Source organism: Amphiprion ocellaris, chromosome 1 (assembly GCF_022539595.1).
Source record: "Amphiprion ocellaris isolate individual 3 ecotype Okinawa chromosome 1, ASM2253959v1, whole genome shotgun sequence".
Taxonomy (NCBI): domain Eukaryota; kingdom Metazoa; phylum Chordata; class Actinopteri; family Pomacentridae; genus Amphiprion; species Amphiprion ocellaris.
In genome coordinates, this window is record NC_072766.1 from 13,297,856 (window position 1) to 13,325,425 (window position 27,570).

The 27,570-nt window shown below is 41.0% G+C and overlaps 3 protein-coding genes across 4 annotated transcripts; 2 read left to right on the forward strand and 1 right to left on the reverse strand.

The window, feature by feature from the left end:
* Window positions 1-5,235: 5,235 nt before the first annotated feature.
* On the reverse strand, window positions 5,236-13,102 carry LOC111577783 (transcriptional repressor CTCF). Of its 2 annotated transcripts, none has more exons than XM_023284222.3 (13): window positions 12,943-13,102; window positions 10,686-10,949; window positions 10,418-10,600; window positions 9,904-10,279; window positions 9,619-9,789; window positions 9,217-9,350; window positions 8,991-9,111; window positions 8,747-8,896; window positions 8,191-8,351; window positions 7,909-8,091; window positions 7,679-7,817; window positions 6,982-7,128; window positions 5,236-6,784 (listed from the first exon to the last, which is right to left on the reverse strand). In XM_023284222.3, exons 2-13 carry the CDS (start codon window positions 10,926-10,928, stop codon window positions 6,540-6,542), a joined length of 2,253 nt encoding a protein of 750 aa, XP_023139990.1. In that variant the 5' UTR covers window positions 10,929-10,949; window positions 12,943-13,102; the 3' UTR covers window positions 5,236-6,539. The 2 variants fall into 2 exon arrangements, with proteins under 2 accessions (XP_023139990.1, XP_035810512.1); XM_035954619.2 differs by lacking the exon at window positions 12,943-13,102 and adding an exon at window positions 12,176-12,724.
* LOC111577782 (mucin-2-like) lies at window positions 6,663-19,952 on the forward strand. Its single transcript, XM_023284219.3, has 9 exons — window positions 6,663-6,802; window positions 15,164-15,442; window positions 16,372-16,475; window positions 16,607-17,069; window positions 17,160-17,252; window positions 17,337-17,373; window positions 17,646-17,717; window positions 17,807-19,226; window positions 19,320-19,952. The coding sequence occupies exons 2-9, from the start codon at window positions 15,344-15,346 to the stop codon at window positions 19,333-19,335; spliced, it is 2,304 nt and encodes a 767-aa protein (XP_023139987.2). The 5' UTR covers window positions 6,663-6,802; window positions 15,164-15,343; the 3' UTR covers window positions 19,336-19,952.
* Window positions 19,953-22,699: 2,747 nt separating this feature from the next.
* Window positions 22,700-27,337, forward strand: nudt21 (nudix hydrolase 21). The gene is made up of 7 exons (XM_023284232.3): window positions 22,700-22,974; window positions 24,059-24,259; window positions 24,349-24,412; window positions 24,498-24,587; window positions 25,087-25,162; window positions 25,295-25,409; window positions 26,907-27,337. The coding sequence occupies exons 1-7, from the start codon at window positions 22,853-22,855 to the stop codon at window positions 26,926-26,928; spliced, it is 690 nt and encodes a 229-aa protein (XP_023140000.1). The 5' UTR covers window positions 22,700-22,852; the 3' UTR covers window positions 26,929-27,337.
* The last annotated feature ends 233 nt before the right edge of the window (window positions 27,338-27,570 follow it).

Here is a 27,570-nt window from a genome sequence, read left to right on the forward strand (position 1 = left end):
CTGTCACTGCTGCTCCGCTCATGTCTCTGCTTTGCTGGCGACGCCACCGTGAAAACCAACGGAAAAAAACAGGCACGACGTTTCCGAGGCAGAGGGACGGAGAGAGAAGCACCGACTTCTCCCTCCGACCGTGGTACCCACCCCTAGGTGCCCCCGGTACACCGTACAGGGTTAAATGTTGCCCGTTAAATCAGGTGCAGCAGCCCCGACAGCCGTTTGTCCAAGTTTGACCGGACCGGGGAGGGGGCGGCGGTGAGGGGAAGCATGTGGCACTTTTTCCTCCAGTCTTCCTACAGAACAGGACGAAACAGCTGCCAAAAACCGAGAGTGATGCTAGTGAACGGCCAAACGAAGCTAGTTAAGTTAGCTCAACATGATTAGCAGCTAGTTAACTGTACTTTAGAGTGAGGATAACGGGAGGTAGCCTGTAAAAGCTGGAAAGAAGACAGAGAAGTACCACAACAGACGGGTAAACACTCTACATTTATAGTTCAATGCTAGTCCAGTAAATTTTGTATCCCCCTAACGCCATTTAATGTCAACGGAATTAAGTTTTATAATCACTTTCTCGGTCCCGTTATTACTTCGCTAGCCCCGGTTAGCTTTACTAGCTAACGTTACATCGTCTAGAACGAGTATTGCATGACTAGGAGGTTCCTAATCCCTACCACAGAAACCACCGGAACTCAAAATGTCTGTGTCGTCAGGATAAACACCAAAACATGGAGCTAACTACTTCACAGATGATTAACACTTGTTGAGTAACATGTTAAAAAAGAGAAGTATTAGAAAAAGCAGTAATGGGAGAAGTATTCTCATCCTTTATTTAGAGTAAAACTGCCAACACAGCATTGTAAAAATACAAGAAATGTAAATGAAAATTCCCCTTTAAGTGAAAGTACGTGAGTATCAGTTGCATAAGGTAGTTGAAGTATTAAAGTAAAAGTACTAGTTTGGTCCCTCTGGTGTATTTTTATACTTGGCATCATTAATAGTGAATCATCAGTGTGTCAGCAGGATGTTTGTGTTGTAGCTGCTGCAGGTGGCGCCAGTCTGAACTACTTTATATACAGTTTTATACACAGTGACACCACATAAATATGAGGGGTCTCGAGATGGTTAATAGGAGGGGAAGGAAGAAAAACAAAGCTCTGAAGATAGCAATTGAAGATATTAGACCATTTAAACATTGAAATGTGAGAATTGTATAGAGAAAAATCACTCTCTGGTGGGGCTTTTAGTGCCTCGGACTGTCAGAAATCAAAATATTAGAAACCACTGATTTAATCTCAAGCATTGTGTGGTATTTCTTTTTAAAATTTATCAGTTGTGTAAATTCTTAACCTTGTAAGTAATTAAAGCTGGCAAATACATGTAGTGGAGTTAAAAAAAATATATATTTCCCTCTAAAATGTAGTTTAGTAGAAGCACAAAAGCAGCATAAGATGGGAATTCTCCAATTAGGTGCAAGTACCTAAAAATTGTACTTCAGTAAATGTACTTAGTTGCTTTAAAGAGATAAAGATAAAAAGACTTTATTATCATTGTGCAGAAGCACAATGAAATTTGTTTGGAAGAACATGACAATTAGCAGTGCAAATAAGAATAAAAATTGATAAAAATACTCTTAAAAATAAGTACTATATACAAAGTAAAGTGGTCAAGTGTTGCAGGACTGAGAATATAAAACTGCAAGTAGTGGAAGTACAGTACTAAGGTAAGGTTGTTATTGCACAGATGACATGACGGTACTAAGAAGAGTTCTTATTGCACAAATGAGCCGGGAGGGAGGAATGTCTGGGTGGTGGGGCAGTCTCCCACTGTATAAAAATAAGTTTATCACACATTTGTCATCAGTGGCTTGAAATCTACTTACAGCCATATGAGAAACTAAGAACATAATACAAGTGGATGTTGTTGATTTTTGATTGGACATGGAAACATTTGATCCTCTTTCAGAAAAGTGCCTACAGATAAATGTGGCATTTAAACCAATTATCAATAGATGTAATATTCTAATGTGAGGAAAAAAGTGGCCCTTGGAGCTAGTTTTGCCCCCTTTAGCAGATGTACATTCTTTTAGGTGTTTCTCTTTGTCCACCAGTTTGCTGAAATTTTGTACCAGTGTTTCATGCAAAATCCCTTCAGGTACAAGATGTGCAAAAGTTTTCTTGCATGCATTCCCCTTTTCAACTGCCCCACAAAGATCTGTTGTGAAGGACTAGATGTTGATACCCCTTCTTGCATACATGAGACACCTAAGACTCTGTGGGATGGTCGAGTGAGGGCATCCTCTGTATTATCAAGTGGGTGCCCTCCTTCATCGGTGTTTCGCTGATTGGCCCATGACACCTCCAGAGGGTTCAGCAGTGAATCCCAGCATTCCAGGTTCACCCCCTAGATGTCATGTACTCACTTGAAGGCCCAGGTGGAGTCCTTGCTCTTCGTCCACAGCCCTGACTTCCCTTTTCAGTGGCTCTGGAGAGATCCTTGATATGCATGCCGGTGGGCCTTCCCATGTTCTCTCATCTCCCGGACAAGCTTGGATATTGAGGTGGCTACTAATCCTCTGCAGCCTACTTCGACTGGTTGGACCCTCACCTTCCAGCCTTGTTGTTTTGCATCAGCAGCAAGCTCCATATATCTCAGCTTCTTGTGCTCATAGGCCTCCTGTACTGAGCTCTCCCAGGGCGTTGTGAGCTCGATGATGTAGACATGCCTAAGCAAAGCTGACCATAGCACTAGGTCTGGTCCCAGGTTGGTGGATACGATCTCAGGTGGGAAGCAGAGCTTTTGGTCCAAGTCTACCAGTATCCTCCAATCGCAAGCCCACCCAAGAGGACCCTTACCCTCTCGGACAAACGTCGTTTCTTGCCATCGGGTTGACGTGGGTGGAAGGGCGTTAACACTTGGCCTTGAGCGAGGCTGGTCTTGCAGCCCACTAAAATGTGTTTGAGTGTAGCTGGAGTCGGGCAGAGTCAGCATGTAGAGTCTTCACCGTACCATTGGTTGAGATTCTTGGGCGATGGTAGGACATCATAGGCCGCCTTGATGGTGAAGATTGCTCTAAACATCTCCATATCCCACAGCTCTTTCCAAGAGATCTTCCTCTTTTCCACTTCTTCCCATGTCATCCACAAAATTTAAATGGGATTCAGATCTGCGCTTTTACTCTGTTGTTTCATAATCCAGTGTGTTCTTTTTGAGTCATTCCTTGATGGGTTTGCTAGTGGTGATCACTGGGATCATTATCCTGTTGAAAGGTCTACTTTAGCCTCAGTTTTTACACAAATAGCCTCACACCATCTTCTAGGGGTCTCTGATATGATTCAGAGGCCACAGTTGAATCGGTGACTGGAAGTTTCCCCGTCCCGAGGCAGCGAAGCAACCCTGAACCATAACATTTCCAAAACCATGCTTCACAGTTGGTGTGAGGTTCGTCTCCTGACAAGCTGCTTTTGATCTGCACCAAAACGTCTGCTGTTACTGCAGTCAAACAGCTCAGTCCTTGAGTCTCCTGTCCAGAGCTCATAATTCCAAAAGTCCTGCTCTTTGAATGTGTATTTGTTGGCAAACTGTAGTTTTATTATAATGTTCTTATTGGACAGCAAATGAGTTTTTCCTGGCATGCTTCCTGTGCAGGCTAAATGAGCGTATTCTCTTTAGAGACACCTGCTTTCCCGTGATTACAATTTGGGGTCCTTGGAGACTTTATTATTGCCTCTAATAGTTTGCTCTTTGGGTGAATTGGCTGGGAGAGAAGTCCTGAATAAATTGGCAGTCATTTGAAATCTGTGCCACCTGTAGATGATTTTCTTTACAGTGGAATGATTTATTTCAAATTATCTTTTTAAATCCCATGAGTGACTTACAGACCTCCACAACCTCTTTCCTGCAGGTCTTAGAGAGCTCTTTAGATTTTGGCACGAAGACACCACACACATCAATGGAAAGAGAACAGCAAAGCCCAGATGTCAAAGGTTTAAATAAGACCACCTGTCCTTCCCCAAAGAGGTTCTAATCATCGATACCTAATCTTGAATCCCTGATTCTGTTTTTAGGGTGTGATAAACATAGATATGTACTTAAATTTTCCAATTTGTTTCAGTCATTTTACTATTGCAAATGCGACAATAGAGTATACAAAAGACACAATTTTTCTTCTGAATACAATGTACACATAGCAGTTATACCACAAAATAATCTAAAACGCTAATGTGCAAACTAAGCAGTGTTTTCACTCCTATTGCACTTTAACTGTGATCTTCTAAATCTCTGGCCTGAGGGAAGAGTTTCACAATGAATGAGCTGGCATTTGGAGGACTTTTTTGTTGAATTTAAATTAGGACATTGTCTACAAAATGTTAGTTTTATTATTTGTTTGAGTACATCACCTTTCATCTGCAGGCGTGTGTTTACTGGCTCAAATATGTTGAAAAAGTCAGTTTCCATGCAATGTACTTATGATTTCACATGACTTCACATTTTAAAAGCGATTCAGGAGAGAAATATGTATATAATACAGGGATTCTCCAGTTATGTTTTGTGCTCATAGGATGTTAAGTGTCACCTATAAACCAGTAAGGAATTAGGATTTTGAAAACAAGCAATTTAAAACACTAATGTTCTTAATTCTAAGATTCAGTTAAACTTATTATTAAAACACAAAGTAGGAGGAGAATTTACTGATACAAGTGAAGAGATAGCGCCAATAGAAAATTAAAGCAGCATGGTGAAACAAATGGGATGGCGGTGAAAGCATTTGTAATTAGCCTCAATGCTTTTCTCACATGATGTGAATTCATGTGACATGTCACATGCGAAGGAGCTGGTCATTATTTCAGTGTCCTATTATTGCTTGTTGGTATCATAGACTGAATGTAGTCAAACTGAACTTTAAAAACAACTGAGAATTTTCCTCAGATGCCTGAACTTAGTATTAAACAGATAAGAAAGGTGTTAGGAGGGTCTGGAGGCAATTTATAAAACCTATTTATAGTTTGCATGTGTCTGTAGGAACATAACTTTTTTTTCCACTTGACACTGGATAAAATAAATCATAGCCAATGTAAGAGACTATCTGTAAAAACTGCACACCGACTCAACCCTCAGATGCAGATTTTAGTTTGAGAATTTCTGTGAAATCCCAGTTAATAGTACCATACTGTAAAATTATATTCATGGATAGTTGTCACGTACCTATTTAGTCATACAAACAAAGATATCAAAATAATATCAAGTTCTCCATTTAATAAAATATATTTGCAAGCAAAATACACTGACATTTCTGTTATCACTCAGATGTTTCTCAGCCAATTTGAATAAACAATGATTCAAGCATTCCTTTTTTTTTTGTAACTATACTTGTACCACTAACTTACTAAAATCTGTGATTGAGATTATTACAGCTGCAGAAACCTAAAACGTCAGTCTTATGTCTACTTATTTTTATTGGTTGTACAGTCGTACATCTGTTCTCGTCTGCCACACAGTTATTAAAAGGTCATTCAAGCTGCTACGTAGCATTGCAATGCCAATGGTACAAAAGGAAAACATCAACTTAAAGTGGAATGGCTACACGAGAGCAAAACAACATTCTTTCCTTGTGCTTAATCAGTGACAATGTTTAGTACATACACATCATCTACGGGTGTTACAGTAGCAGGAAAGGAGCATGAGATAAGCAGTCTATTAAGCTTTTAAAAACTAGAATATACTTAAAAAATATTTGCTAACAAGAGAAAAAGGAAAACAAAAATTTGAAATATTTCACTTTTTCGTAACTTGAAGTGGCTGTGATCTGTGGCAGTATCATCTTCCTGAAAGTTGCTTTTTTTTCCCTGTAATTTTGCTACACAGATCTAAATAGGACCTAAATTTACTTGTTTTTACTATTATGTCGTTCTCAAATCAGACCCCACAAACCAATTTTCAACTGCAGCATCTTTACTAGAAAGCAATTGCCTGTCCTAACTCTTCATTGAGGAACATTGGTTGGAATAATGATATTTTTAAGGACAACAAAAAAAAAATCACTATGGGTACAGTACTATTTACAAATAACTAAACTACAACTTTCACCCACTGGTACAGTTTTAAAACGAGTAAAACAAAGGATTTATGAAAAAAAAAGAGGTTCAACTCTTTCTGGTGACTTTTTGGCAGAAATGTCGCCAGAAAAGGTTTTGTAATGTGGATCAACAAAACAAGCATAATTATTACCTGCCAAATTACAGAGCTACTAACCACCAAAAGCAACAACAAACAGAGAAAAAAGATACTGCCTTCTATAACAGCCACCTCAAACTCAAATGGACTGAAATGCATTTTTGGTAGATAAATCCTTATTAAAAATCTCTTTTTTTCTTCTACTCATCCAAGTCTGTATCAATACATGATTAAAAAGCAAATCTTAAATTACAACTGTGACATTTCTTTCTGGTGCAGGATGCAATTGTTTGTTATCCTAAATGCCGAGAATTAAAATGAAGACGTAATCAAAGGTCTGGGTGTGTTTACAGGTTCAACCCTCACACCCATCACCGGTCCATCATGCTGAGGATCATCTCAGGAGTCAGGTCTCCGTTAGGAGGGGCCTCGGACAGCTGCACCCCCTGCGTTGCGCCCTCTTCCTGGGACAATTCCATCTGAATGGTCGACTTCCCTCCACCAACCACCACCATCTCTGTGGCCTCCTCATCTTGTTCGGCTCCAACTTCCTTCTTCACAATGATGTCATCCACCTCTCCGGTGGTCTCGTCCTCCACACGGATGATAGCAGCCGCTGTTAAGAGAGTTTCAGGTCAGACTCTGTTGCTTAAACAAAGTAAAATACATCTCTAGATTATTCTAATTGTTTAAAGGGACCTTTCTGACATTTTAGCTGCATGAATACATATCAGCTACTGTGTCTGCTTTGTGTGGCCCTGTAACACTACCAAAAAAAACAATCTAAATGATCATTATAAGTCAGACACTTACTGTCAGGCTTGTTCTTTGGGGGCCGTCCACGTTTCCTCTTGACTGGTGGCTCCACTGGGGCTGGGATAGGAACTACTGGTTCAGCCTGTTCCACCTCAATCTCAGTAAGTAGCTCATCCTCTTCCTCTATCTCATCCAGATCACCCTCTACAAAAAGAAAAAAAAAGAGTTTGATATGAATTAAAATGTGTACATGACCATATTTTAATCACAGCCTTACTCAAATTTTCTGTGTATCCATGTGTAAATGATCATGGAGACAGCATACAACAACCGCTCTGAAAGAATCTGTTGCTAAAAATTCTGCCAAAGTGGCTACAAGGACATACCATTTTTTGATTTGAGATCGTTTTTTTTGGGCGTGTTACTGGTCAAACAGCTGCTTGTGAAAGTTTGCTACACTGAGCTTCATGACTCAACCTTTAGAAATAAAATTTCTCATCCTATAGATTTATACTTTCCTAATGTTTTTACAATCAGCAAAAAAAGTGAATTATGCCATGAGGGATGTTGGTTCGTGTTGGCTAAAATATTAATCCTGAACATTTAAAGCAGATGTTAACCTCAAAATAAGTTGTTTTAACTTCACAACTGACCTTGACTGACTCATCTGATCTACTTAAAGCAAGTCCACTTACATATTCTGATTTAAAATTAAGGGCTTGGAGCCCAAAATATCGTCTACGATCTAGCATACCTGTGTCATCATCGTCATCATCCCTCCTGGCCTGCATCTTCCTCTTCCTGCCACGACGGCCCTTTTTGGGTGTATCAGTTCCATTTTCATCTCCAACAACTTCACCCGTGCAGTTTTCAGTATGACGTAGCATCGTGTTCTGTGGAGCATACAAACATAGTCACACCTCAGTGACATATTGCAAAGAACTACTGCAGTTTGTGCACTAAACTGTCAGAAGTCAGGCCTACCCTGCGGGTGAATGTCTTGCTACATTTACTGCAGACGAAGGCAGTGGGGACGAAGTTGGGATCATGGTAGCGTTTGAAGTGCATATCCAAAAGCTGCTTCTGTCGGAAAGTTTTATCACACTGGCTGCAGGCAAATGGCTTCTCCCCTGTGTGTGTACGCTTGTGCATTATCATATGACGTTCCTGCCGGGTAAAACATCAAAGAGATTCAATAGTCATGTTAGTGCAAAACAAATGCATAACCACACAGCACATGAGGTACATGTTCCATGTAACACAAACCTGTCTGCAGCAGTAGTCACACTGGTCACACTTGAAACGCTTTTCATTCTTGTGAGTCTTCTGGTGTTGAATGAGAGCATAGCGCTCATGAAAAACAGCATCACAGTAACGGCATTTTTTCCCCGTCTCAATAAATGAATGCTGCTTACGCAAGTGAACACCTAGAATGAAAATGGCAAAGACATGAAAGCCAGTCAGATAAATGCTACATAGCCTTGTTATATAAAGTCCAAAAACTGTTCTGAAGCCTTACTATTTTGTAAACACATGTTCCAAGGAGCCCTTACACTATAATTAACTATATTTACATAGGACACAACAATATCACTGTGACTACAATCTGCATGTTTAAGATAATATTGCTACTGTAAGGTTTGCATGATGTGAATAACCACAAGTTCTTTTACAATGATGGTTTAGATAGGCATAATTCACAATGTCAGACCCCAAAGACCCACATGAAAACAAGCCTTTCCAGCACGGTTTGCAATTTCTTTTAAACATTTGTTGACTTTAATGACAAGCACTTTGAAGTAGGAACAGTCACATCACTTACCAAGGTCACTCTTGCGTGCAATGACGGTATCACAGTGTGGGCAGTGGAACTTAGCCACGTTCTCCGTGTGTTTCTGCAGAATGTGCATCTTCATGGTGCCACTCTGTGTGAAACGAGCGTGGCAGATGTAGCATTCGTATGGTTTCTCACCTGCAGCAGGGAAGACAGAATACAGCAAGTGAGGTACTCTTCTCAAACTGGATACAAATTCTGTTTTGACTACAAGAAGCTGAGACCATCTTACCTGAATGTGTTCTCATGTGTCTCTTCAGCTTGTAAGTGTCTCTGCTGGCATAGCTGCACAGACTGCACTGGAAGGGTCGCTCTCCTGTATGAGAGCGGATGTGCCTTTTCAACTTGCTCACCTGGGAAAAGAAACAGAGGCCTCAGAATCGGAACTTGTCCCATGGTATAAGAAGGAGAATTACAGATTAGGTTGGTACGTAACTAAAATCAGCGCTGTTACTTACCTCCACGCTGGAGTAGTCACACATGGAGCACTTGAAAGGCTTCTCATGTGTGTGTTTGTAGCGACGATGACGCACCAACTCACCACTGGTCACAAATGCCATGTCACAATCTGTGCATTTATGTGGCCGAGTGCCTGAAAAAAAAAACAAACAAGAAAATTAAAATTATGCATAATTTGCTTGTGTAGACTGAGACAAAACAAGAGCACATTTGGAATAAAAGCAAATAACTGCCCACTCAATTTTGCCCAGTAAGGAAGAATGCTATCGTGCCAACATGACAAGAATTCAAAAAGGAAATTCTCCAGATACCTAACTCAGAGTTCAGTGCCTGAGCTGAATTACAGACGAACAAACTGCTTCCATTGTCAGTATTTTGATTTCTATCAGATTCTAAATTACCTGTGTGTGTGTTGAGGTGGTTTCTCAGCAGTGTGACTGTTCTGAAGGCTCTTCCACACAAGTGACATTTATGTGGTCTCTCGTCTGTGTGGCTCTTCATGTGTCGGTCCAGGTTAGAGCGCCTTGGACAGGTGTAGCTGCACAGCTCACACTGGAAAGTCTTCTTTACACCTGGACACCAAAATGAGAGACCATTAGTTCGGTTTTTTTGCATCTCAAATTCACATCACTACAAGATTTGGAACTGAGAACTCACAGAGCCAAAACACTGAGTAGAAGTCTCACCTTTTTTCTTGATCTTTGTGGGCTTTGGTGGCTTCATGTTACCCACAACCTTCTCGGCATTAACCTCTGACAGCAGCCCCTCCTGCTGCTCTTCCTCAAAGTCGTACACTGACACATCCATGCCACGATCTCCTTCTGCATAGCGCAGGCGGCTCTTCTTTCCTTTCTTGCCTTTACGGACAGTGGTAATGGGCTGGTAGTCTGGATCCTTGGACCATTCTGGGTCATCTTGCTGTGGCACAGAGGATTCTACTTCTGCTGCCTCTTCATCCTCCTCTTCATCCTCCCCTCTCGTCCCTTGGAGCTCCTCATGAGCAGCCTGGAGCTCCTCCTGTTCTACAGTCTCCACTTCACCATTGGCACCCACTTTTACCACCTTTTTTTTTTTTTTTTTTTAAATCACAAATTCAGCTTAATGTTACAACAGTCTTCAACAAAAGGAGTCCATTGGATGTTCTAAGTCAAGGACATAACTAAAAAGCACTAATTGTTTTACTCTTCAGTCATTTCTCACCTGGAAGCCCTCAGGTAAGGGCAGGGTGTGACAGATAACCGGTTCTGCATCCTTGTTAGCTGTTGATGCTTCAACATAAGTGGCCTGAAGCCCCTCTACAGTTGTTGTAGTTACTGGTACCTGCACCAGCTGAAGCTGGCCAAGACCCAATGCAGCACCCGCCTGCTCCTCCATGTTCACTACCTACAAAGAAGAGTGGAAGTTTATAACTCGACCAAATGACAAAAACATTTCACAGCAATTAGTTGAACTTACGTTCTCTACAAACCTGGAGCGTGATGATCTGACCCTCGTCTCCACCAGTAACTGTTACTGTGCCGCCTCCCTCCAACACCTCCGTCTTCATTTGCAGCAGAGCTGGATCGAGAGCATCCATCACCATCATCTCCATGTTACCAGCCACTTCAGCCTGTGCCCCTTGTATCAAGGCCTCTCCGCCCTCTGGCAAGACCTTTCCTTCAGCAGCCAGGGCAGCCTGAGTGGTCTCCATGGAAACAACCTCGCCCTCCATGGCAATGGGCCAACCAACACTCTAAATAGGAAAGACATGAAAAATGTTATCAAAAAGTGAGAGATTTGTGGGAGCAATATTTGCAAAAATTACACTTCAAAAATGTGTTCTCTGTGCAAAGACTTCATATGAAACTATCATGCATGGCCATGCAAACCACTGCCTGTAACCTTGCACTATATTTTGCAGGTTTTTTGCCCTTTGGTTGAAGCTGATGGATTTATTGAAAGACATTCAGCTATTTAGCTGAATGTCTTTCAATAAATCCATGTATGTCAAGACATGACATGGAAAAAAACAGTTTAAGAGAGTTTAAGTAAAACAATCATTTTCTCAATCTTTGCCCATTTGCCAAGAACCTTTGTAGTCTTGTGAGCTGCTTGACTTGACTGCATGCAGCATGAAAAACAGGACGATCAAGATCACGTCTCTCATTTGCAACTGTGCACATCGGAGGCATCACAAGAAACACTTTCATTACGAGCTGCAAATAACAGTGACTTCAATGCAACGATCACCAACTTTTAGGTGCATACTGCCACCTACCGTACTGGCGTATATACTAAACTGAATCCAGGAATTGGTGTGCCATATTGTTTATTTAGACAATGAAGAATCGCTGATGTTAACTTGGAAAGCCAGATGTCAATTTGAATTGAGTATTTAAGGTTTTATTGCTACAGTGAGGAGTTGGAGCTGGTCTTACATTTTATATCTTCTTGAATTAACCTTTGTGTAGACACACAAAATAAATGGATTGGATTCTAAGATAGTACATATAATTTCTTTAAATATTTGAAAAAAATGCATTTTCTCACTCAAACCTAGTCCAGTTGAGCCACAGAGATTTTGAGATATGACAGATGTAGCAGTATCAGCATTGACAGTTCTAAAAGAAAGCAAATAAAACCAAGTACACATCCACTAGGGACATGTCTGTTGTTTTATTCAACCAAGTTTTGACCTGACCCTTTAATAGATCATTAAAAAGTGGTATATTATCTGAATTAAATAATATTAAGTATCGCTACTGTATTTTATTAATGCATTTCCCTGCAACACACCCCAACAACATGTCTTGGCAATGTGGGTTATAACATCTTTAACGTAGTGGTTCATGTATGTGCAGTGATTGCTAGTTGAGGTGATACAAAACCTGTTTGTAAGTTCAAAGGTTATAGGATTCATTGGGTTACTACAAAGTACCATATGCAGACTGTTTGCCCACACTGCAAACATTAACTTACACCATGCATGGTTAAGTTGGCTTCTTGTAATTACACCCAGGGTTCTCACTCATGGTTTGTTGAGTGTGAGTCAGGTAAATTAGTACTTGAGCTCAGAGTAAAACTCAAGTGAACAATGTGTTGCGAAGGAGCAAACCGTGCTCGTTCATCATTCATTGTCCCATCGTAGTAACCGTGAGGTTGGCTTTTTAAAAAGTGTTATTTTCCGCCTTCCTGTACTGATGGTCGTTGAATGAACATTGATGGGGTTTGTTTGCGAACGATATAAATCACAATCAATCGATCGATCAATGCTATAGTGTCACTTCCTCGACCGTTTTAAAACCATCTACTCTCTACGATTTCGTTTTTCGTCATTTCATAAGGCATCGGGCCAGAAAAATGATGCATAATTTAACCGATACAAACTACTTGAACACTGTGTTAGTTGGTTAAGTCGGGAGGCGCGAGTACGTCTGAAAACAGGAAACAAAGGGCATGATAAGATGGACGTCAGGCCTGAACAAACTTAAAACAGAAATACCGCAAAATACAACCATCCCCGAGCGGATTCACCAAAATATCGGCCAAAAAGCACCAGAAAGCTCAACTGAGACCGGGAGTTACAGTTTATAGGCGGATTTAGTGCATTTTGGATAACGATAGAGGGAGACAAACACCCCCCGCCAGCCGCCTGGCCGGTAAGCCCTACCGTGACACCTAGAGGCCGACGACGGCTCCTACAAAAACGTTTCCGCGTTTGGAGGCAAAGTAAAGGCTATACTTACTCCTGGTTGCTTCTTTTCCCAGATATATTCGCTTGGAAGCTCAGCGCTTGCGGTGCTCTCAGCAGTCTCTCAGCGAACGGCCGTGTGTGCTCTGCGCCGGGCTAATAATTTTCTCCCGCTTTGGAAGAGTGGGCCTAACACAAAATGGCGGCCAAGATGAGCCAATGCGCCTGCGCAAACACAGCACCCGGGGGAGTAAAGGGGAGTGGTCGAGCCGCGGCTGTGGGTGATGGGCGCTAGATTTGAATTCAGGCGTGGGCGTGGCGACCCGATACGTGACCACAGTGATCAATAGAACAGAGGGATGATTGCTTAGTTTTCTGGTGAGATGTGTGTATTAGATCTGCACGCGAGTTTGGCTTTTAAATGTCCAACAGCTTCGAGTCACTGCCGAGGTCAAGATGATGACAAACATTTGATGAATTTTAAAATAATTCATGGAATCAGCCACAGGGGGCAGTATGAAGGTTGTCAGTGTAAACACAGACAAACACACATACACCAAGTCGTGATTGATGATCAGCCCCATAGTGTAGATTGAAGGCGATCTAAAATGATTAATTTCAACTGACTGGCAGTGAATAGTGACTTACTGGGCTCTTATTGTGCTTGCAGACTGTGCAGTGTTCACACTTTTCCTATGCTGGCCTCTATTAGTTGTTTGGTAATTTTGTTAAACAAGTTAAATTAGAAATAAGCAACATTTAAGGCAAACACTCGGGGGATAAAGTAGGCTTTGGTGGGCATTTACTTCTTTGTATTCATGCTGGTGGCTGTGAACTTTTGTTGTGTGTAATTTTTCAACAGTGAAGATCTTTTACTAGAGTAACAATCTGTAAAGGTGGTCCATTAAAGTCAAAGTCTTGCATTCAAAATATTAGGTAAAAGTACATCAGCAAAACAGAATTTAAAGTATTGGCCCCTGTGAGCATGTGAAGTATATGTAATGTAGTATATATAATGATATAAATCTTCTTATTGTTTCTTTGGCACTGATATGTGAGCACCAAATTACTCTCGTAGCTGGTTAAGGTAGAGCTATTTTATTACTGTTTTGACATAGATCTGAGACTAATTGTTATTTTCTTAAGAACTTGACGGCAGATATTTTTTCTTGATCAGTCATTTTACTTGTTTGTACTTAAGTATTTAAGTAAATGTGCTTAGTTACATTCAAACACTCCATCCCTTTGTTCCTCCTGATGAGAGCTGGACAGTTTAAGTTTTGCATTGAACCTGATTCACTGAAAGTGTAATCGCATGTGTTGTTCAAATTTTATTTAATCTTTTGTCAGTTTATTGCTTTACAACATAAATAATATTCTATGTTGCAAGCATAAGCAAGATCTATTTAACATGTAAGGTTAAAGAAATGTCATTACCTGGGATCCAACTTGCATTAAGGTAACAATAACCAACTGTAGTTCTATTACATCTGCTCCAGAACACTATTACAGCTGATGTCATGTTGCTGTGGAAAAGTTGATGTAGATTCATAAGCGGAAAACAAGTTATTTCTGGGTTGTTATGCTGGGTTGAGGGTTAACCACTCAGAGAGGAAACAGTGCTCACAACTTTTCCATAAATATATGAATACTTTTAAAAACAGAGCGAAAATAAGTGATCTTCATATAGAGACTGTCCACTTCAAACTAGGCAAGACATATTGTCTGGTTTGAATATAAAATATTCAAACCGATATCAAATATTGAAGGCAGCACAAATCGCCTGAAACCTGCTACACGTGTCCTCAGGGGAATTAGCAGAGTAATTAAGATGCATAGAATTTGCTGCTTGTGGGTGTGTGCCTTATTTTATGGTTTCTGAACAAGACTTACCGCTCATTATCACAATCCCTAACAATCCTCTCAGGACTACTTAGGACGGTCTCCTCTAGTACTGCTGTGACATCTTGTTTTGAAATTTACAAGAATACTGCTGTGTATATTTGTACACTTAAGAACCTATCAGGTCAGTCTGCCACTTACAGCATTTCCTAGCATCTTTTTCCGCATATAAAATAAATTATTAATTTGTTACATAACCAACAGAACATTATGTCCATTCAGCTATTTCCTGTGGAGCAAATTGGTCTGTATGTACTTGTTATTAGATGGACGGATGCTTGGATGAAGCAAATGTCTATGTGGTCACTTTATCCCTGTGTCTTTTCCTCTGCTTATTTTATCACCATCTTTTTCTCATGGTTTCCCTCTTGCAGAGGGGAGGGGGCAGAGAAAGGCGAGGCTCTGTTGTCAGATCTGTCAGTCTAGCCAGCCTGGCCCCTCCCACCTCAGTGGAGGCATTACATACTGCTGGTGCTCGTGCTCTTAGCAACGGTGCCTCAGCAACAGAGCCACGGCAACAGAGCTCCACGGCAACAGCGTGCCGTGTCTCCCCAATGGAGCTGCCATTGGGCGGACCAGCGCTCAGGCACTACACCCAGAGCAGACCGAGACCTCACCGACAAAAACTGAACTATCGTCCCAGCAGACCGCAGGTACTGTGGAAGAAGGACCAGGGAGGTTCTGTGAAAATGGAGTGTGAGGGAAAGGTGGTGTGTGTGTGGAGAGAAAATGGAAGGGAGGGAGAGAGAGGAGAGATGTAATAGGGTACGGAGGGGAGAGGCAGGGGGAAGGGAAGGATGGAGGGGAGTGCTGTAAAAGATGCCTGGTCCCTGCTTGAATAAGGCATTGTACCAGTCACCGGCTGTTTGAAGATTCCACTCTGTTTTCTGGCTGTGAGAGCATGATGACTTTTAATGAGACCGAGGTGTAGTTTGGTCTGAATGTTTTTTCTTGCTCTCACTGGGGGGGGGGGGGGGGGGGGCGTTTTTTCATATGGTTGTGTCAAAATGTACAGTGTATGTGATCATCCATTTTCCACTGAGCTGATCATGTTGTCACAGAGCTGTTCAGGCTGTAGACATACAGTCACTCCCTTGTAGACAAATGGCCTGGGAGACAAAATCCAAGCAATTCCCCCGACAGGATATCATGTAACGGTGACTTCTGCTAAATTTGTGTTCTGCAGTCAACCTCCCGACTTTCATTGCTACTTGTGGGCACAGATGTTAATATGATCAGGATGATGCGAATCTGTATAGCTGTAATTTTGATATCACATTACCTTCGCTGGCAAAATGAGTTATCTTGCTTTCATTCCGCATGTAGAACCCAGTGACGCCCCCCCATTGTAGGTTACTGAGCAACTGACTCCCAGGAGGCCTGCTTCATAGCATAAATGGATGAGAGAATCAAACCAAAATATACCTATAGAGGCAGGAGCAACACTAGTGCCAGTGTGTGGGTTTTTAGAGGTGATGGTTATGTAATGTAAAGTTACATATGAAGCAAGCAGCTCTTTATATGTTTGTTTGATCTTTGGTGCAAAATGTCTGTGTTTTCTGTGTATGTTTGTGGTAATTAGGAGACAATAATTGAGAGTGAAAATGAAGTCCTTGAGCTCATGGGGCGAGTGGATGAAGGCGTGGAAGAGTTCTTTACTAAGAGAGTACTTCCTGCTGACACACTGTGAGTAACACAGCTGGCAAATTAGCATCTTCCTTTATGTTACGCTAATCTAGATGCAAACAGTACTACTTTATCAAAGTTATACTGTACAAGTAAAGGCACCTAGGTTTGATCTATATGATTCTTTGTAGGAAACAGCAAGATGAGGAAATTATCACAGTGCACGAAGTGGCTCCTGCCAGCTCTGTCCCTTGTCCACCCCCAACCAAAACACTCAGGAGGAAGCTTGGTGATTTCTTTACACTCAAAAAGAGGCGAGGTTTGAAATCAGAGACGAGCCACGAGGGGCGTCCCAAAAAGGCCTCCATCGCCGATTTCATTCGCCCTCTCAGGGAGGTCGCCAGATCTGAGAAAGAAAAAGATAAGGACCGAGTGAAGGAGCACGACAAGGAAAATGAAAAGGAGAAAGCGAAACAGCAGCCCAGTGCTGTTGCTGGAGAGTCAACTGTTCAGGAGACACCTGTTTCTGGTGCTCCGCCGCTGAGGGGTGAAGCGGCGCCTCCCCGCCGAGCTCTCAGAGAGGGGAAGTCCCAGTCTCTCATTTTACTGTCTGGATCAGCAGCAGGGACCACTAATGCCAGAAACACTGCAAAGGTGAGTGCTACTGGATATAAGGTCTTGTATGCTTTTGCATTAGTAGATACATTTTAAAAAGCATCGTTACTCTGCTGTTGCTCATTCCAGAAACAATTTGAAGGCCAACATAGTTTTGAACAGAAACTCCATCTGATGCTACAACGTATTGGAGTTTCCAAACCACAGCCAGGAGAGACACAGGTGTGCGAATGTGTGTGTCTACTTTTAATTATATATATTGTAGGCGTTATCAAAAGTGTAAAAATACCCTTTTCATTCTTGTAGAATCAAGAAGGAGAGATGAAGAAGGCAGAGTCTGAAGGTATGTCCCTTTATGTGATGTGTAATATGATTAAAGTCCTCTCTGCTCCTGCCCAGTGTTAATGAGGCAAAATTAATCTTTGAAGTTGAGGGATTTGTATCAAATGGAGAGACCTCTTGACATGGATCAGTCTTCCATTAACAAGATTTAGTATCTCAGGCAGTGTCCCGATAAGACAAGCAGGAGTATTTGGCAGTTTCCGTCTATTGTAAGGACATTATAGGGACTTAATTCTCTAGTGACATAAAATATACCTGATCTTTGTGCTTCAGGTACCATCATCGACAGTAAACCTGAGCCACCTCCTACTTTCTCAAAACCTCGAACGATGTCTGCGTCATCAGGTATAACACAAACACTGATGTACTCTCTCGTCGCATGTACAGCCTATAATAAGCTCAAACATTTGCACATGCATTTTTTTGTTCTTTAGACACAAGGCATCAAATTCGGGCGAGTGTGTCAGCACACGAGGCAGCTGGGAAACCTGCTTTGCTTCCAAAGCCAGTTATCAAACCAGGTCCACCTCCCACGACATCTGGGCGCAACACACCTGAGAACGAGCTAGCCCAAATACAGGAAGCGGAGACAAACACGCCCACTAAACTCAGTCCAGCTGCAGCTCCAACAACTGCTGTTGCTACCACCGCTCCTGCTGCACCGACAATCTCCACCCCTGACTCAGCCGATGTTACAGTTTCCCCTTCAAGTACTGTACCTCCCTCTGACACAGATATATGCACTGACTCTGTCAACCCTTCTGCAGCAGCTACAACACCCACGAATGGTACAGTGCTTGACAGCGAAGCCTCTGTCCCCGAAGCTAGTACTCCTACCACTGAGTTACCCACCTCTACTGTCCCGGCAACACTTACAAGCACCACTACACCTACAGAGCCCCCCGCCACTGTCTCAGTTACTTCCACCCCCTCCTCAGACTCCATTACTCCAAGCCTCCCTGTCACTTCCGACTCAACAACAATAACTAGGCCTTTCATTACCACCTCGGAAACTGCTTCTGCTCCCAGCAATGAAATTTCAGTTTCCACAGCATCAACAAATCTGTCAACTAAATCGACTTTGCCAGAGCCAAATGATGTTCTCTCAGCTGATGCTACCCATGCTGCTGTTGGTGATGCAGCTATTTCTGTCACCACCGCTGCTTCTTTGCCCTCCACCAGCACATCAGATATGCCGTCGGGCTCGTCTACCACCATTAGTCCAGTTGCAGAAGCTACCGATGAGTCCACTTCAGCCACATCTAGCAACTCCGTAACATCACTTTCATTAGTCACTACAACTGCATCTCCTCCTCCTAACTCAAGTGATATAATTACTGCTGCAGGTTCACATGACGCCCCCATCACCTGTTCCTCCACCATGAGCTCTGCTGCCCTTCCTCCCACCACCTCCACCTCTTCCACCACTGCTGAAACAATAAGCCCAACATCCAGCATGAACTCTGTCTCCACATCTACCATTATTCACCCTGCCGCCACTAGCTCTACTGATATCTCCGCTCCCTCCACTTCTTCCAGTGAAACAAACCCCACAGACACCACCTCCACCGCCACCAGTCTAAAGCGAGCAGATACCACTTCCACCCCTAGTTCAGCCGCTACAGCTGCCATTAGTTCCCCACTCATGACTGACTCAGACCCACCTTTGTCCAACAATGTCAGCACTATCCTCACACCAGCTATCTCTAGCCTGCCCGCTACTGATAACTCAAGTGCTACTTCTCACCATTTCACCACTCCGGCACCCTCTAATGATAGCCCAGGCCAAGATAACGATTTGCAGACCTCTGCCGAAGAAAAATCCGCCTGTAGAGCCTGCAGAAAAAGGCACTGGTAAGTTTTAACCTCTGCGAACCTGTGATGCATGCTTGGGTGTATGTACGTGTATGCTGAATGCCGTGTTTTGTGATTCTCTTCTCCCAACAGCAGACGAGGAGCCTGAGATGGTTCAAAAGAGCAAGATACCTGAGATGGATGAGAAAAAGGAAGTTATTGATGGTGAGGAGAAGAAGAGCGGAGGTGACGAGGAGACACCAACGCCGGGTGACAGCGAAGTGACAAGAAAAGACGTGCAGGAAAAAAGTGTGAAAGCTGAAGAAGTCACAGCGGCGGAACCTGCATCAGGGAAAGAGGGTGAGCGAAGCAAAGATGAGGCCGTGATCGAGGCTCAGAAGCAAGAAGAAACAAAGTCAGCGAGTGATAAGTAATTAAAAAATAAAGCAGTTGCTAATTACGGGACCAACTACTGTGACAGGGGAAGAAGAGGCCACAGTAAAGGGTAAAAAGACGGGGATGATCCATGGCACTTCCTACAGGGACCACCACATTACAGCAGCACACCACACAGGGTGGGCCACTGGACCAAAGAACTGAGATCCCCTCGGTGTGATGTAATCAACAAATCCAGCAGTGTCTTTGTCCTTTTTTAACTTCTGTTTGAAATTTTGCATTGCACGTATGATTATGTACCATAAGAAAACTACTGTGGTAAAATACACCATGTTTACAATAGATGGATAAGAGACATAGTTATGACTATTAAATGGAATATTCAATTGACTGAGTCATCTCAGCTGTTTTTATGTGTGAAAACTTTATTTCTAACAAATGTGTGTTTTTTTGAAAAGAAATTCTTAAGTCAATGTACGCTTTTCTAAGATTTTAAACCGCATCTCATGGCCTTCTTTGGTTGCCACGGAGATAGCTCAATTGTTATCACTTGTGGTCTTATATCATAGTCTCCGCTCAGCAGTTATTTCTTGGTGCCAGATTTGAATAGTGTGTGCACAAAAAAAGCAAACTCCATCTGCTGAGAAAGACCATGAGATGCTGTTCAGAGCAGAAAGATGAAATAAGAACTAACTTAAAGCTACTATTTCTAAGGTGGAGTTTTATGCCAAAATGTGTGTTTGACTGTTTCTGGATTAAAAATGTGAATGCACATATTTATTATTTTAATTATTTATGTGACCACATACAAAATTATAGGTAAATGATAGCGATATATATTCTTCATTAAGCAATGTCTGGATAGGGACTCTATTAGAAATCACTTTCTGTTAGGACAGTATAGTAATCATGAATAAAAGACAGTAGTTTTGCATTTTATCTCTATCAGGCTAATGGTATGGAAGTGTTTGCATTTTTGCCTTCATTTGAATCAGATGATTAGTGGTTCACATTACAGCCTTGCAGTTATATCAAGGAAACATAATAGAAATGTACCCTGTAAGCCCATGCTGCTCTATGGCTGCCTTCTAATACAGTGATCTGACAGCACAAAGGGATTAAATCCACAAGGCACAGCAGAGTTCTGCTTTACTGAACCCTAAAATTGAGGTAATTCAACATAGTGAACCAAAAAAGAAAAAAATCTAAACCAAATCATTTTTGTTGTCTAATCTGCAGTTGTGCATTGGATATACCATCTCTTGATATCTAATAAAAATCTGTGAAGACAAGAACCCAGAGCCTTTGGCACACGATGTTATAAAAGTGCTCCTCCTGTCGCAGCAGCTGGAGCCGCAAAAGACAATATTCAGGAGTCATTCTCAAAATGTTTCTCCAGTTTGTCTCCCTTATTGAGAAAATATATGTTGAAATCTACAGTGGAATTCATAAGTGTTGATCTTATGCTGAGGTATAGCTGATGAATAAATGCAGATTTTCTATATATTACATATTCAGGCTTGATGATGCTGAGAGACAGATATGCTGTTAATCCGATAAAACAGTTTAAGCACAGAGAGCTTTCTTTTAGATGCTTTTAGATGTGATTTTATTTAAGTCTTGAGGAATCCTTGAATGCATGCAGTCATTTTCAATGATGTCAAGAGTACAAAGAGAATAAAGGGCAGTCATTTACAAGAATACAAACAACAGAACACAGTCATAAACAATTACATTTAAAAGCAGTGCAGTCTGTAATCATGGTGTTAAATTACCCTGCAGGTACAGTTGTGTTATGTGTTATCGTTTGCTGCAAAATGTTCCAGGTGTTTGCAGCATGAAAAGTAAAAGCGGTTTTCCTAAGTTTAGGTCATACATGTGGGTACTTAAAATCAAATTCTTGAATGAGTTGATTGATGACTTTGAGACGTTTTTGAGATGGTCTAGCAGAGAAATTGTGTTTAGTGGCATCTTGCTTTTGAGTGTATACATATATGCGTTGTGACTGACTTCCCTCTTCATCCCATAAAAGTGTCACATGCTTCTGCTAGAGACGGTTAGCCAACTTTTTCATGCAGTATGCTGTAATGAGTTGAGTAACTGTCACAAGAAATAAATCTTATGGCTAAGTGGTAAAGTGGATACAGGGCTTTTAGATCGAAGGCAGAGGCATGTCTGTAGATGACATCACCACAGTTTAGGAAAGACAAGAGGATGACTTCAATTTTTTTTTCTGCTGAATGAGGGAACATTTGCTTTGTTTATGTATAAATACATTTTTATCAAGTTTGCTGAATTTTGTAGAGAAGACAAGAGTGAATACAACACTGAATTAAAATTCACTTTACTTACACCACCAGTTCGAGATGCACACTAAAGCAAAATACTATTTTTCTATTTGGTTGTTCGTGGATTTCTGCTGCATGAAACCCTACAGCTGTCTCTGCAGTGCAGCTTAATGGAAGAGGTGATGGTTTATTATGAATAAACATCCCTATTTTCTCTTTATGTCAGCCAGAAAGAGGGGCATTAAAATGATTGTGTATATTAAAATGTTTTTGGCAGGTTTGGTTTGAGTTAATTTTGTAAGATAAATAGCTTTAACCCTCATGTTGCCCTGTGGGTCAAAACTGACCCGTTTTAAATTTTGAAAATGTGGGGAAAAAAGTGTATTTTCACAGAGAAACTTCTGATGTCCACATTTTCAACATCCAAGTTTTTGGTGGAAAAAAGAAATTTTAAAAATGTTTCTTAAGAACATTCACAAAAAAAATCAACCAAAATCCAGCGAATGTCGCTGGATTTTGGTTGATTTTTATGTGAATGTTCTTAAAGATAATATTAGAAGTTTTACTGATATATATGTAATCACTTTAGATATTTTTAGGATTTTTTTTGGAAGATTTTTACTCATTTTTTGAAAATATTTACAAGAATTTTCTTGCCAAATTTGGGGATTTTTTGCTGAATTTTTGGATTTTTTTTTCAGACAAGGAAACAATATTTTTTGGTGCCAGTAAATGAGGACAACAGGAGGATTAACCGTTCGTTTTAACACAACCTGCATGTTGTTCATCTTCCAGGCCAGCAGGGGTCGCTGGAGGCGACGCCGCCCCCAAAACCTGCACTTCACCCGGAAGAGAAACCCCGATTGGCTCGACGGTGGAGACATTGTTGTGGAGAGTCTTCAGTCTTTCTTTTGCCGTTTAGAAAATTCAGCGAGTTTCTAACCAGCTACCCGCGGAGCAGCGCTTGCAGGAGGGTTTGGTGCCTCTGAGTTCACCGTAAAGATGTCGGTAGTCCCTCCGAGTCGTTCGGCCACCGGCTGGCCGCGCGGCGGTGCCGTTCAATTCGGGAACAAGTACATAAGCGGGCCCGCTAAACCGCTCACCCTGGAGAGGACCATCAACCTGTGAGTTCAGGGAGAAAATACACACATGTAGCGGCTCTGACTGTACACGTGTCCATGAATTAACCCACAGCGATGACAGAATGACGGAATTAGCATAATCAGATCAATTAGCTAATTATTTTTGAATGCCGCCTGCAGATTCTCATCACATCTGTTTGACTCAACCCATCATGTCTGCGGTCAAATCTGGATGTGAAAGCTGTCAAAGAACAGTTATTTAAAGTAGGAGAGGAAAATGTAAAAGAATAGTGCAAAAAATCCATAATTTCATTGATAGTTATGGCTGCATCTAGTTATTGTTTCCACTGTCAGTAATGAAGCTGAAAAATTAGTTTTACAATATTAAACTAATTATCTCCAGATTTTTCAGCTGTTGATGGGCCACAACAAACATCTTTCTAGGGCTTTTTTGCCAAATTGTAATATTTATTTTTTGCTTTTTACATTTACAATTCATGGACCAATCAATTAGTAAAGAAGATACTGACCAACAGAATATTAATAAATTGATCAGCCCTCATCAAGTAATCTGACAAAAAACGTCTTCCGCAGATTCCAAAATCCAACTACTTAGTAATATACTGATGTTTTTGTCTTTTTAAACAAGTAAATATTAACCCCAAGACTAATCATTTATCAAAATTGTTGATGATGTTGCAAATCAAAATTGTAATGCAGCATTTCAAATGAGAAAATGATTTGATTTCCTTCAGAAATGAGTAATCAATTGTGCAATTGTGTGTTTTTTTTTTAATGTCAGAGTTTGCATTTTATGCCACTCAGATGTGAGGATTTACATTTTTTCTGTTTGTATATTGTTAAAAATAATTTATATTTGGTCCTTGGTCTGTTCGATGAAAGAACAAAACACATTTTGAAGATGTCATGTTGGGCTTATACATTCAGTCAGTTTATGAAGAACAAATGCAAAAGCACAAATAGATGGATTAGTAATTAATGTGAGTAATTATCCCTTGTTGTCTTAGATTAATAACTACAAATAAGACTATCACAGTTTCACACAGCATGTGGGGTTGAATCACGCTGATATTTAGCTCAATGACTTTCCCTGTTTCTGTCCCAGATATCCTCTCACCAACTACACATTCGGCACCAAGGAGCCTCTGTATGAGAAGGACAGCTCGGTGGCTGCCAGGTTCCAGCGGATGCGGGAAGAGTTTGACAAGATGGGCATGCGGAGGACGGTGGAGGGCGTCCTCATCGTCCACGAACACAGGCTGCCTCACGTGTTACTTCTGCAGCTCGGCACGACTTTCTTCAAACTGTGAGTCTCTAATGTTCGGAGGCTCCTGTGTGAACCAGCCGAGGTAGTTTTTGTTGCTCAGCGTCCTGACGGTTTGTTCTCTGCCGCAGGCCCGGCGGAGAGTTGAGTCCCGGAGAGGACGAGGTGGAGGGTCTGAAACGTCTGATGACGGAGGTAACCACTTTCACAGCACAGTCTGAGCTCGTTGTCACTCTGATGATTGTGAGGTTTGCTTTTATTCACTTATGATTGTTCGTAGATTCTCGGGCGGCAGGATGGAGTGAAGCAGGACTGGGTGATCGACGACTGTATCGGTAATTGGTGGCGCCCCAACTTTGAGCCTCCACAGGTTGGTATACATAAATGGCTGGAACAATATCATTATTTCAGGATTTATTTTGTAAAAGAATATGTTATTTTAATACACTGCAATGTTTCAGATATTTTAACTGAAAGCTGAATATCACTAACAGATTGGCATTAAAATGTTTTAGCAGCTTCTGGTCATGATTTATTGTCACTAAGGTCCGAAATATGTCAATGAACTCTTCTTGTTCTTTAGAATGCACAGCTTTTTGTGGACTAGATAATTTATTCGAGATTTTGAGACTTGCTAGTGTGGAAAGAACAAGAAATTGGATGTTGAAAAGGGCGTTGTGAAAAAAACTGTTCTGTACAAACCATTTCCATTTTCTGCTCCATAAATCCAGTGTGAAAAAACCCTGTGAAGCCGTAGTACTAAAATGTGTCAGGCATGCTGGAGTCGCGTTGGTCACAAAGTCCAGGCTGCATTCTGTTTTTATCTGCGTTTAACAATGTAAACTAATCTGAAGCTGTTTGTCTTGCAGTACCCTTATATTCCAGCTCACATCACCAAACCGAAGGAACACAAGAAGCTCTTCCTGGTTCAGCTGCAGGAAAAAGGTCAGTCTGGAATTACTGCACTTTGAATTTTAACAGATGAAAAGTAGCAGACAGAAATGTAATTGATGTAAGTGGGGACTCTTGGATTAAAGCCGCTTCTTGTTTTGAAATCTGTGATCGATGTTTCTGCAGCGCTCTTTGCTGTTCCCAAGAACTATAAACTAGTGGCCGCACCATTGTTTGAACTATACGACAACGCTCCTGGATATGGACCAATCATTTCCAGTCTACCGCAGCTATTGAGCAGGTAAGGCTGAGGTCTTTCGCATCTATTTTTTAAAAAAAATTCTGTTTAAAAACTGAAGGACTATCACGACACTTACAGTCTGTCTCAAGGATTTTTTTTATACTAAATTACTGACCTGCATAACCTCACACTTTTTTTATCAGATCAATTATATCTCTAATAATAGCTGGTGTAGATCCTGAGCATGATGCAGAAGCCTTTCCAAACTGAACCTGTACCACAGCTTCTTTATGCAAGTAGAGGAAGGTGTATATTGTACACACTGTGTTAAAAAAAAAACACTGAGGACAGCAGAAAAGAACGGGGCCTGAATAAAAGTGGAAAATTCTTGTTTATATCCCATTGAGATCAGAGATCTCCTTTACAAGGGAGACGTGGCCAAGAGGGCAGCATCATAGTCACATGAAGAAAAAAAAACGGTAAACAACAGATAAAATTACTGACATTAAAACTTGCTCACATATACCTCTTGCCCACAGACAAGTTGGACTTTAATGATTTAATCAGAACTTTAAACTCATTCAGTGTAACAAGGACTTGAAGTTGAAGTTGAGATTGTCGTTAATTCCAAGCATTAGGTGCAGAAAACTTAAAAGCTTTCTTGCCCAGTTCAGATCGTACCTTGGGGACGACAAATTGCAGAGTATTCATAGATCGGAGATTGTGACTTCCATGTTTCCTTGTTAAAAGATAAGACAAATAGGAAGGAACAATACCCAGAATTGTTGTGTAGATAAACACCAACGACTGAGACGTCAGGCACTTAACCCCTATGATGCAGAACATGAGTCAAAAGTGACCTAAATCCAATGGAAAATGGGTATCACCTGACCCAAACTGCACACCAAAAGGTTAAAGATGTCCAGTTAACAATGGTGGGTGAAGGGACCACATTTGATAATGAATCTCAGTGCTCCATGGTACGCACTATTCAGCACGCTAAGACAATTAGCAATTAGCAGAAGCCTTCATAGACAACACATCTCCATGGTCAATAACAGGCAAATAGGTTGCTTCCACCAATTTCTGTTTCACACAAAAAGAAAAGCAAGACTTATTTCTGTAATAGAATCCTAAAAAGGGTTTCAGGCTGTTATTTTTATTTTTTTTACCATTTACTGAATGTGCTCCTTAAAAGACAAATGGTCGTCAATTAAACCTCCTAGATATTTAAAAGTAGATACCAATTCTATATGATAAGATCCAGCTGCACATAAAACAAGAGTTTGTCAGTTTTTTCAAGTTGCTTTATCCTCTGATGTAGCGGTCACACACTCAAATGTTTATGTATGTATTTAATCTTTCAGTATTTTGAACTTTAAATTGCTGAAAACGAGAAACGTTTACTGCAGAGAAATAACTACAAGAGAATGATGTGATGAAGCTGCAGTAATTCCTCAGAACAGGAAAGCAGCTGAAGCTTAAAACGTTAATTAAGAAAAGGCCAAAATGATCATGTTCATGAAACCAAAGTTTAATAATTACTTCTTTTCACAGGTTCAACTTCATCTACAACTAACTTGAGGGAACTGAAGTACACGTGGCTGTCTCTGTGAGTGCAGCCGAATGCAAGAAACCATGGGGTCAAAAAAAAAAAGCTTCCACATCTGGCTCAACTTCCACAAAAGAAATTTTTCATGTCAGCTATATTGACAGTCCACAGGGGTGTTTATACTGTTGTTAGAAGAAAATGAAAATGTCACATCTGTTTTTTTCTTTTTTCTTTTTTTTTAACCTTGAGAAACTGCTGGCTTTTGTAGTGTGCAGGTCTGTGCTCCGGTGTGTTAAGAATCTGATTTTATGTTCTCTCAGAGGAGGCCAGTGTTTGATTAAACAAACTACAACATTGAGTTTCCTGTTGTTTTAACCTGTAACAATGTGTTTTTCTTTTTAATAAAGCAGTCTTTTGAGTATGTTTTTATAAACAACAGCTGAGTAATGCCTTTTAAGTTTTATTGACATGGTCAATTTAACATGTAAAGAAGTTGTATTAGTGTTCTGTTTGTGCAGAAGTACAGTCCAGAGAGGTTTGTGGTCAATTAAAAAGTTAAAATGATGGTTACCACATTAAAGTGCTAGGTTTTAAGTGGATTTAAAGCACATTAGTGTCGTGGAAAATCTGGATGAGTTGCAGCAAAAATAGTCAAGGTTTAACAGCATT

What these genes read in the sequence shown, in the direction of transcription:
- LOC111577783 (XM_035954619.2), bottom strand. An exon ending in CCTTACCTGAGGGCTTCCAG is followed by an intron (nt 10,280 to 10,417) that starts GTGAGAAATGAC and finishes AAAAAAAAAAAG; the next exon opens with GTGGTAAAAGTGGGTGCCAA. An exon ending in CCCAAAGAACAAGCCTGACA is followed by an intron (nt 6,785 to 6,981) that starts GTAAGTGTCTGA and finishes CTCTCTTAACAG; the next exon opens with CGGCTGCTATCATCCGTGTG.
- nudt21 (XM_023284232.3), top strand. Translation starts at nt 22,853, where the DNA reads ATGTCGGTAGTCCCTCCGAGTCGTTCGGCCACCGGCTGGCCGCGCGGC. An exon ending in TGAAACGTCTGATGACGGAG is followed by an intron (nt 24,413 to 24,497) that starts GTAACCACTTTC and finishes GATTGTTCGTAG; the next exon opens with ATTCTCGGGCGGCAGGATGG. An exon ending in CTACCGCAGCTATTGAGCAG is followed by an intron (nt 25,410 to 26,906) that starts GTAAGGCTGAGG and finishes TTCTTTTCACAG; the next exon opens with GTTCAACTTCATCTACAACT.
- LOC111577782 (XM_023284219.3), top strand. Translation starts at nt 15,344, where the DNA reads ATGGAGCTGCCATTGGGCGGACCAGCGCTCAGGCACTACACCCAGAGC. An exon ending in ATCGTCCCAGCAGACCGCAG is followed by an intron (nt 15,443 to 16,371) that starts GTACTGTGGAAG and finishes TGTGGTAATTAG; the next exon opens with GAGACAATAATTGAGAGTGA. An exon ending in ATGCCAGAAACACTGCAAAG is followed by an intron (nt 17,070 to 17,159) that starts GTGAGTGCTACT and finishes TGCTCATTCCAG; the next exon opens with AAACAATTTGAAGGCCAACA.